Here is an 11,067-nt window from a genome sequence, read left to right as displayed (position 1 = left end):
AACTTTATTGACCGCTTATTTATCAGGCGTGCTGAAATTTATTTTCGTGTTTAACTTACATGTAGTATGTGTAATATCATAATGTTTGTGTTGTTTTATATAATCTTAGGCTATATATATATAGAATATAACAGAATGTTATATTTTATACGTATGTCTTAGGCATATTTCTTTGTTGATGAAATTAATAGATTCATGTTTATTTATATTTGAATATCTTGTTTGATGCTTTTTTTATTTATTAATTTGGATTATTAAATATTTTATGTGTGGTATGCTGGTGAGATTTATTTAATCTTCGATTGTACAATATAGCACTCTGGTAACTTAAACTGAATTCCATCTCATTAATTTCGAGGTAATGTGGAATTGTGCCAATTATTTCGATCATTTGTATATAACTTTATGGTAAAAATACTTTTGTTCCTTTAAAAAGTGACATATACAATTGCAATTGAGTTCAGTTCGTCAGAAAATATTCCCATTTTGATATATTACAAAATTGATATTGACACGACACATCGACTTGCTGTCAAATTGCAAATCAAATATATAACATGGTGTAGATTCTGTTGGATCTGTGTTGGATGAGTAGTTGCAGAATGATTTTGAGCTTATACATTTTCTGCTCATTACGATGTGATGGTGTGCTTGCTATTCTGTTTTGTGGATGTTTTACATTACTGTGTCGCGTTATGGTTTCTATAGGGATTTTGTTTACGCTGTTACATTTATAGGTAACATATTTTTGAAATTTTAGTCGTAAATTGTGCAAAAAAAAATGTAAAAATAGTCAGTTCTGTTCGAAAGCGATAAGAAATCATAAGAAAAGAAAGATTGCATTGTATTGAATTGGATATTCGGTCAATCATATTTAACGGACATTTTGGAGAAAATCATAGAGATTTGGAGATATTTAGATTGCATTTAAGATTCAAGTTTTCATAAGTTGAGAGATTTGCATTTAAGATTCAAGTTTTCATAAGTTAAGAGATAAGTCGTCTAATAAGTTAACGAAGCATCTAAAAAATATGCTCCATCAAAATTTTTCTCGCGATATAGTTATTATTCATGTATCAGTTGTTCTCAGTCTCATTAGCAACAGCCGCACCGTAACTTAAATCTTGAGATGCAACATCATCTTTCGCACTGTCAGCTGGTTGCAGGTCATTACGGGTTGACTTGTAGAAGGTCAGAGCTTGTGACTTGCCCACTTCAACATCAAGGCGGTCAATGTTCCAGCTAATAAAATTATTAAGTTTTAAATATATCTACTCAGATACAAATACGACTGAGACATGAGAAAATGAGTAGAAGAGTCTACAGAGGTGGAACATTAATAACTACATTAACGGTTACGTATTAATATTGCGTAAAGAAAAACAAAATTGAAGCAAACTATTTTTCAGAGCATTAAAACACAAAATTACTTATTAACCTGTCATGTACATCTTTTCTGCTGGCCCATACATGCAAGGCACCTTTCTCATTTTGTCCTTTTAATGGTATCTTCAACTTTTAAAACATTTATTCAAGTTTGAAAGTCATTCAATTAAAGCCACTAATAACGAATTCCTACACATGAAAACTGAAATTTCTGCTATTGAAACAAGAATTTCTTTGAAAATAATAAAACTCAATTATTTAACATCTGATGGTTTGTCAGCATTAATGCAAAAATTACATTACAATACATAGCATAATTACAATATGAATTACATGATAAAATTGTGTAATTAATATAGTTGAAAATACAAAATTAAAAACAAACAATTTTTCAAAACACTCAATCCATCACTCAGCAGCTGCTCCACTGAAATTCTTGTCATAGAGGTTGGACAACAGGTGAACAACGAAGTGAGCATTTGTGTTAGGTATGACACAGACACTTCGTTTAGGTATGACACAGACAACTTTTAAAATGATTCACGTCAATCAATCAAGCAGCATCAAATAAGTGATCAGTTTAGTGGAACTGACCTGAGCTTGAAAACCTGTACTCCATGTTGATCCATCCCACAGATGAAGGTACTTCAACTGAATTGGAGGTCCCAAGGCTTTTATGGCAGGCTCGTATCCATTCAGCAATTCAATTGATTTCTTGTAATATTCCTGCTGTCGAAAATTACCTTCAAATTTATAAAGTAATGGATTTTACAATTCAAATCATGTGAAACAAAAAAATTTCAAATCCTAAACTCACTTAATTAAAATAAAAAATGAAGAAGAGCAGTCTAAAAGTTTTGTAACTTATAAAAAAACAAACTACAGTACGTTGAAATTGAACATGGTGAAACCAGCAAAAAATAAAACACTCTTCTACTCAATACTTAAAAGAACAACATCATCAACAAAAACACTGACAGACTCTGAATTCTACTTTGGAAATAAGTAACTCCAACTATCGAAACAAAACCACCACCGATTGCAATGTTCAGCAGAGTTGATGTTGATGGCATACGCATGTTGTTACAGATGTAGAGTTCCTTTAGAGTTTAGTTAGGTCTAAATCCAAACCATGAATATTGTGAAAGATATTTTTAAATATTAATAAATAATAATTTACAAAAATTGATATGACTAAAACTAAACTAAATTAAATAAGCAATTAAGTCATATACTGCTAGCTATAGTTGCAATAGTATATGAGGGAATAGTAGTAAAAAATAATTCAATCAATCAATCATCATTTAGCGTCCAGAGACCCAGTTCTCCTGAGGTAGGACGTTAGTAAAAAAAATTAATTATAAAATAAAAAAATAATAAAAGTAAAAAATAATTATCATAAAAAACAGTAAGAAAAAAGACCATCAAACCAGAACAAAATGTTCTGTCATCAATTAATTGTAACATTTATCACTATATTTTTGCAATTTTATTAAAAAATAAAAAAAATGGTAAATTTTATTAACCAAACACAAATGCAAACGAAATGATAATTAAATATTAAATAAATAAGTTAAATATAATAGTCATAGAATATAACTTATAAGTATAAATAACATAATATATCTAGCTAAATTTTTCATTATATTAAAATTTAAAATTATTCTATTTAATATTATTTATTCTACCAAATAAATTAATAAATAAATAAACCAACGCCAACCCAACTAAACTAAATAAAATTTAAATTCTAATTCTCTCTCTCTAGTCTAAATCTAACTAACTACTTAACTAAATGACCCTTTTTCGGCTGTTTTTAATTTTAGTCAATCAAGTGCCTTTTAATTTACCCTTTAAAAAAAGTTTAGTTGGTTTAGTACTTTAACTTTTAACTTTTTAGAGCTGTAGTTGAAGTTGTGATCAGTGTTCTCCAGTCGGTTACAGGTTACTCAGTTACTGAATTAGAGCACAAATCGAAGACGTGAAAATACCTTGGAAAAAAAACAGTCGGAGAAGTATGAAAAGCCACTACGGAGATTTAATGCGGTGCTCAAATACTTGCAACAACACAATAAAAGTATCTATTTTATATTACCATGTATATTACCCGCTGTGTGTATCAGGAAGACATTACATTACATTAAATTACATTACAATGACGTATGTATGTATGTATGTATGTATACATACATCACTTTTACTGCATATTTCTTACATACTTCTTATAATCACATTATAATATATGATGACCATAACGTATATGTAGAATAAAGTATGGGTATAACATATAACCACAATCTATTTTTACTTATATGACAAAATTGAATTTACTTTCAATGATTGACCAGATCAACCAAAGGTAAATATATCTAGGGTTGTAATTTGGGGGTATTCGGGCGGGACTCGTTTTGTTACAAATTTTCATTTATTCACATGTCAGCATTTTTATTGAATAATTTTGCAAATGTCCTTTTTCTGTCTTCTTCTTTCTCGTGCCTTATCTTTTCAGGACATTGGCGTCCATCGACCTCCACAAAACCCGATCTTTAACACTTTGTATTAATTGAAATGTAGTGATATTTAACAAGTGACACAAAGACTTCACGAATGTAACACCCTAACCGTTTTAATTTTGTTGATTTTACTTTTGGTGAGGATGTTTTTAATTTTAGAATATGCATCTTTCGCCATAGCTATCCATCTTTTGATATCCATATCCCATTTACAACCTGAGGTAATCAGACTTCCGAGATAATTGAAGCTGTTGACTTGTTTTGCCTGTTTACCATTAATGATTATGGAGCAAATCGGAGCGGTTTTGCTTTTTCTGATAACCATGCATTCAGTTTTGTTGATGTTAATTTGCAAGCCTTTCCTTTCACTTTCAAAAACCACTTTGGAAACAAAAGTTTGCAGTTTTTCCATAGAATCTTCTATAAAAACTGTATCATCAGCATATCTTGCATTGTCCTTACCATTTCCAATTTGAATAATAATGCTAAATCTTTCATTGTTGCTTTCTGAATGATATTAACAAAAGAGCAACTACTCGTTTGTATTGGTGTTATTTGATAACCGGATCATGCGAAGTTCCGGCTATTTGTATTTCAGATTGCATAAAGCAAAACATTGACTGTGAACACAATATAACGATAAAAAAAGAGATTTCTGCTATATGCAAAAGCACGCTCCACAAAAATGACAGTGAAATGAATATCTAGGCAGCCACCGCGATATTTTCAAACCTTATTTCCCCTAGTCCAAACTCAACCATTAAAAAAATGTCAGTTACACCCTTCAAAAGTTTGAGCAGTTAACAACCCCAAGCATCGTACATAGGCAGGGATCTTTTTGTCATATTCGAACCCTGTTTGAATGAACATTGACAAGTGTCTGAACGAACCCGAAGATATAAAATAAAACATAGATAAAACTGAAGTCGACATCATTAACATAAATTCAATTTTGTTAATATAATACTTTAATATATTAATATTTTATGATAAGTTTATCATGTTTTATCATTGCTTATTTCAAAACATTTTTTGAAAGTTGGTACATCTTGTAGGCCTAAATGTCCAAAATTCTTTTCGTCTAAAGGAAGTATGTTCTCTTCATGTAGATATTATTTAAACAAAGTTGAATATTTTGCACAACATTACTAATGAAATTTCTCAATTTACCAAAATAACATAAGTCATAAAAAATGTTAAATTACAATTAAGATTATTTGTAGTGTGGAAAGCGAAGCGTGGACTGAACGTGCATTGCCAACTAGAACTTTGAGTAAAATAACAACGGTAATAAATAATAGTACCAAGGAAAAAATTGAAATGAAAATTTAAAATAAGAAGAAAGAAATTTATAAACAAATAAAATCCTAATAAAAAAAACAAATGATGAAAAATAAAAGATACATTTAAATGATCGTTGCAGAACCGCATAAAAGAGACAATGCGCAACGCTCCTATTGTATTTTTTAATTTCGCGTCTTATTCCATTCAACTTTCACTATGACAGAAGAAAATGTTAAAAGTAATTTTTTCTAAACATTGAAAAATTTAAAACATATTTCTATAAATTAACTAAAATTATAGTGACTGAATTAGCACCGAGTTCCACGTATCAACTGTAAAATAAGTAGAAGCAAAATACAAGTAACAAGTAAAACACATCAGGATAAATTTTTATGAATTGACTGCTAATAAATTTTTCTGAAATTGACGAAAATATACTGTACAGTTGCAGCAGTTTAACAAAGCCATCCAGGGTCACGCGTGTATAAAAAATTTATAGGTGCATGTATGAAAAATATAATAGGTGAATGGAAAAAAAAAGTGCATACTCGCTCACCATTCAAACAAACTTTTTATTCTGACAATAGAAAAAATGATAAGTGATAATATTGGTTGCTATATATACCGTGTTTCCTCGAATATAAGACAGGCATAATAATATAATATATTATTATGCCATTTTTTTCGACATCATTTATTTTTCCCAAATACAATAATATTTTATTCAAATACAATAAGATCATCATCTTCTGGGATACCATCATTTTTTTCCAGATCAAGACCTTGAATTCCAGCCAAGATTTCATTTGACTCCAGCTCCTTCAGTATCATAGGTCCCAATCTATCGTGTTTTGCGATGTAGCTCGCTTCAAATGGCGATGTTTTGTCCAAGTACCCTGCTTTCAGAGCCTTTGCAACACAGCTATCAGTGACTTTGCCCCATGCATTCCTTACCCAAGAGACTACCTCCTGCAGATTAGGCTTCACGAAGTTGTTATTTTTGTTCCTTGACATCCTATTCTCAATATAATCATTGATTTCAAGTCTGAGGTAATCCTTGAAAGGCTTGTTTATTGCAATGTCCAAGGTTTGGAGGTAAGCAGTCATCCCTGCTGGGATCATAACCTGATCAACCCTTCTTTTTGCCAAGAAGTTTTTCATATCCTTTGCACGAAGAGTGCTTGCAGAGTCCCAAATGAGGAGACCTCGTTGACTTCCTTTTAAAACAAGTGGCAGCATAAGGTCCACCCATTTTCTTATTACATTCTGCGTACTCCATGCCTTTTCTGATTCCAAAACATAAACTCCTCCCTGGCATTCAATCTTTTCTTTCTTTCCTTTGGTAATAAGAAGTGGAGCAGCTTTCTTCCCATCCAGACGAATTGCCAAAATGCAGGTGACGCGTGCACTTTCATATCCAGTTGATGGTACATAAATTGATGAAGCTCCTCTGAAGTCGACTGTCTTTTGAGTGTCCTGATCCATGTAAACAGCAGTCTCATCCATAGCAATCATGTTGGAAAGCTGATACTTTGAAAAATCCAAACCATCCATGAAAGACTTGAACACGAGAGCTCTCTTGACAGCTTCTTTATCCTCAAGCTTGAACAGTGTTGTTGATCTTCGTAGTGAGAGTTCATACCGCTGAAGGAAGCGATCCAGCCAACATTTTGAAGCTTTAAACTCCTCAGGAGGGATGTCAAGTGTAGGAGCCATCTCGAGAGCAAAAGCTTGAATCTCAGCTCTGCGCACAACCATACGGTTTTCTCTCTTCTCAGCAATCCAGTCAAAGATGATGTCTTCTAACTCTAGAAAGAATGGACGATTTCCAGAGCCACATTTTTTTTTTTTTGCCTGCCCATCTTCAACCTTTTGATTGAGATCATCATACTGTGCTCGCCATTTCCTAACCATTCGTACGTCCAACTTCTTCTCTTTGCAAAATGCAGTAATATTTTGATCTCTGCATTCTTCCACAATTCCTTTTTTGTATTCGACAGAGTAACTTTTCCTCTTGCCACTCATCTTAAATATGGGCAAAATGTTAGTTTATTTAAATAGAAAAAACAACCCTTACTTTGACAGCTTTGTAACCTCAGGATATGCTTGAAGGAGGAAAAACAGTTCGAAAAACGAAAAATCCTCGAAAAACGAAAAATCTTGCAGCAGTTGACGTTTCCGGTGTGGTTTTGACAGAAGTTTTTGTTGTTGTCAGCTGATTCATACTAGAAATTATAATCGAGGGAGGGCTTATATTCGAGGGAGGGCTTATATTAGAAAAATAGACAAAAAACGTGCTAGGTCTTATATTTGAGGGATGTCTTATATATGAGGAAACACGGTATATATATATATATACATATACATACGTATATATATACATACATATATGTGTGTGCTTATGTGTGTTTGTCTGTGTGTGTGTTTGTGTGTAAAATTTAGTATAAGGTTTGCGATAAAGACATGCACGCATGTGCCTCTTACTATGACGTTAATGCACATTTTATTGCTAGGTTCGCAGAAGTAAAATGGGTTAGATTGTTTTTAAAAGTAGCGTTTTGACGAATATTTTGTTTTAATTTTAATTTCCTCTCAGTTTTTTATAAAATTCATTTATTTCAAGTTTAAATTCATGTCTGAATATTTTTCAAATTTTTAAAGTTTTCAATAAATGAGAAGATGATAAGATTCTTAATAATCTTGCACATTTGGATGGTGTTACATCAATTGCCAGCGTCAATATCATTAGATTTTTCTCTTTCCACCTGGCAATATGGATTCTGGAATGAAGAATTTCATGTCTGTTCGGAAGATTTTCTGATAAAAAGTACGGTTATAGGAAGCAGTGCGTTGGAATGTGCACTGATGTGTGCTACTTCGTACTCACCGTGTTCATCTTTCAATTTTTTACCCAATGAAAATGCTTGCCAACTTTTTCCATACTTGTCGAAACATTTCAGCGTTGGGGGCTCAAATAATAAAAATTGTTTGTACTTTTATATGGTAGGTTGCTGCTGTTTTAACTTTTTATTAAAAATTTTAATTTAAAATTTTAACTAAGAAAATGTTGTTTAACGCAGCTGCTATTGATAATAAAATTTGCAGCAGTAATAAAAATACAAGTCAATATAATAAAACCACTGTAATATTTAATTTTAGAGCAAAGATAATATTCTACAAAGTTTGTTTTTTCATTTTCAATTTAATTTCTTTTTAATTGTTTTTATCGTTTATTCATCAAAGTTGTTATCATCACGCTCCTGTGTCGAATTTGCATGAAAAAAATATCCGACTTAAAAAATACCCGACAATGACGCACAGGGATAGTGTATGTGACTTTTCTCAAATCAACCATCACTGCACCACGGAACATGGAGTGGCGTCTCTTCCAACTACACCGCCACGTCTCTCATATTATTATCATAATGTATAAGCATCTTTTTTTTCTGATAACTACCATTCAATCATTTTTTTCGGTAAACGTTCCTGTCTTGATAAAAAAACTCATTGTGATGGATAAGATTATTTGTAATTTCAAATGATTTTGTGTTCTAAAGTCTTAAGTTATATACCGTAACAACCAGCCAAAGTTTTTCTATACAGAATATTGTTTTAAACTTCAACGCTCGTCACTACCGAGACCAATGTTATAACTTCAAAGATCTCTTATTTCCGTCACCACTGTTGTAGCTTCCGACGATCGTCAAATGTTCTTTATTCCGTAGGTTCAAGATTTTCGATAGATGGACACAATTGCATCAAAGGCAAACTTTGTTGAGCGTTTATTTGAATGCCAACAGTAATAGAAACAATAAACTTCGCTTTCTCTTCCCTTGTAACCTCCACTTAAAGCCTACTGTTTGTAGGACGTATTTAATAGTCGGTTTTACAGCCATAGATACGATATTTCTTTACACTCTATGGTTTACAATTCAAAAATTACAAAGATAACAATAATTGAATAATAAATAGTATAGCGCAATTCTATCATTCCCGCGGTTATAACAATAATTAACTGAAATTAAACAAATAGCGCAATTCGATCATTCCAGTGGTTATAAAAATATATACGTTGAAGTTCATTGATCCGTAAAAATATATTTATTGAAACTGAAAATTTTTTTAAAAGGTAAGTGACGAACCACTGAAATATGTATTTAAATTAAATTTAGGAAATTTGGCCAATCTTGCCATCAAGAGAACAACATTTTCAAGTTCAGTTTATCAAAATCCATTATCTCCAACAAATCATGCAGTAGATGGAAACAGAGGTGGTGTCCTTCTAACCGATGGATGTTTCCACAGTGATTTACTTCCACCGAACTGGATGGCAGTTGATTTGTTGGATGTCTACGCTGTCTATTATGTCATGCTAGTCAGCCGAGCTGATTGTTGTGGTTGGTTTCGTCATCTAATGCTTTCCTATAAAACCCTCTATTGTAGTTTTTTTAAACTTTTTAAAACTAAACCAAAACAACTTTGATTAACTATAATCTTTCCGCTATTTATAAAACATTTGGCCTAATTAATTATAAATAAACAACCAAGGAGAAAGATTAGATAATTACAAAGTTGGATTGAACAGGAGCTTGGAACCTGTTGCCGTCAGATGGAGCTACGATATTTGTGGGCTATACCCCAAAAAGACAGAAGCTGCCTTCTGGTACATAACTCTATGCGAGAGTTATTTGTATGGACACAGATATCTCATTGTGCAGTCAAATGACACTCAAATGTTGACTGTTTGCGAGTTGGAGGTTTATGGGCAGTTGTTTGGCATTTGAAACAATATTCTTCCAACAAATAAATTTCACGTAGCTTCATTCTACAAGATTTTTCATCGTTGTTAAACAGTTTATTACAAAAAATTTTCAAGACCTAAATTGTGTCCCTATAGTGAATTTTAATTTTGTTTTTTGATTGCAACAACTTTAATAGAATGTTTTCATGAAAATTAAATTAGAATAATTTCTGCCAAAAAAGCAAATTATTTTAGTTGTTTCACAATTTCGTAATATTTCACTTTTCCTTTAGCTTAAACATTTTCTAATACAATTACTCCATCGAAAACCTTTGCAAGAAGAGCTCTACTAAGGCCATCGCTCCGTTGGTTACCCAAAAAACGATATATAAAATTACATTCCAGTGAATAATAAATAAATAAATAATTGAGTGAATGAATAAATGAGTGAACGAATAAATGAATCAATAAATAAATTAATAAATAAATGAATAATAAAACTTTTAATACGGCCATAGTCGCATGATTGATGTGTGAGATGATGGGTGATTGTGACGTCAAATAATTTGATACCTGAGTTAACTGTTTTGAGTACCTGAAATGCTTGCAGTCTTTTTGTTATGATGTGGTTTACCTGAGGTGCTATGCTGAGTGTGGAGGTGAAAGCAAATAATGTCAAATATTTTTTTAATTGATTCGTGCGAGTGATTGATGGATGTTCTGAAAATATGTTATTCTCTTTCGACTATTGTGTATTTTCGATTGATTTATTGAGATTAAGTGACAGATTGTATTGATTGTTTTGACCATGTATGATAATTAATGAGTTGAGTTCTAGTTGGATGTTGTTTGTGTTAGATGATGGGCTGATAAGGTAGGTAGGTGTCGTCAATATATTTTATGATTTTATCAGAATTATAAATAGTTATAAGATTTGAGGCATTGATGATAAAGGTAAACGGTCTTTAAACTAGACTAGAATGCCTATATATAATTATAGATTTTTGAAAGTATCTGTTTTAATTTAGCATCCAAATTTGTTATTAGATATAGTATAAAAAAGTGTTTTAACGAAGCATTGAAATATTTTGACCGTATACATTTAATTATCACTATTTTAATATTTTCATTCTAAAATCACTC

General features: G+C 31.6%; 3 protein-coding genes across 3 annotated transcripts; 1 reads left to right on the top strand and 2 right to left on the bottom strand.

Moving 5' to 3' along the window:
- Window positions 1–1,076: 1,076 nt before the first annotated feature.
- HELRODRAFT_178754 (hypothetical protein) lies at window positions 1,077–2,465 on the bottom strand (the record flags this gene model as incomplete). Its single annotated transcript, XM_009026828.1, has 4 exons — window positions 1,077–1,242; window positions 1,439–1,515; window positions 1,981–2,129; window positions 2,369–2,465. The coding sequence occupies 4 exons, from the start codon at window positions 2,463–2,465 to the stop codon at window positions 1,077–1,079; spliced, it is 489 nt and encodes a 162-aa protein (XP_009025076.1).
- A 3,438-nt stretch (window positions 2,466–5,903) lies between these two features.
- HELRODRAFT_178753 (hypothetical protein) lies at window positions 5,904–7,685 on the bottom strand (the record flags this gene model as incomplete). The annotated part of the gene is made up of 2 exons (XM_009026827.1): window positions 5,904–6,494; window positions 7,668–7,685. The coding sequence occupies 2 exons, from the start codon at window positions 7,683–7,685 to the stop codon at window positions 5,904–5,906; spliced, it is 609 nt and encodes a 202-aa protein (XP_009025075.1).
- A 210-nt stretch (window positions 7,686–7,895) lies between these two features.
- HELRODRAFT_178752 (hypothetical protein) lies at window positions 7,896–9,967 on the top strand (the record flags this gene model as incomplete). The annotated part of the gene is made up of 3 exons (XM_009026826.1): window positions 7,896–8,186; window positions 9,313–9,580; window positions 9,732–9,967. The coding sequence occupies 3 exons, from the start codon at window positions 7,896–7,898 to the stop codon at window positions 9,965–9,967; spliced, it is 795 nt and encodes a 264-aa protein (XP_009025074.1).
- Between the last annotated feature and the right edge of the window lie 1,100 nt (window positions 9,968–11,067).

Source organism: Helobdella robusta (assembly GCF_000326865.2).
Source record: "Helobdella robusta unplaced genomic scaffold HELROscaffold_49, whole genome shotgun sequence".
NCBI classification, from domain to species: domain Eukaryota; kingdom Metazoa; phylum Annelida; class Clitellata; order Rhynchobdellida; family Glossiphoniidae; genus Helobdella; species Helobdella robusta.
This window is presented reverse-complemented; position numbering and strand designations above follow the sequence as displayed.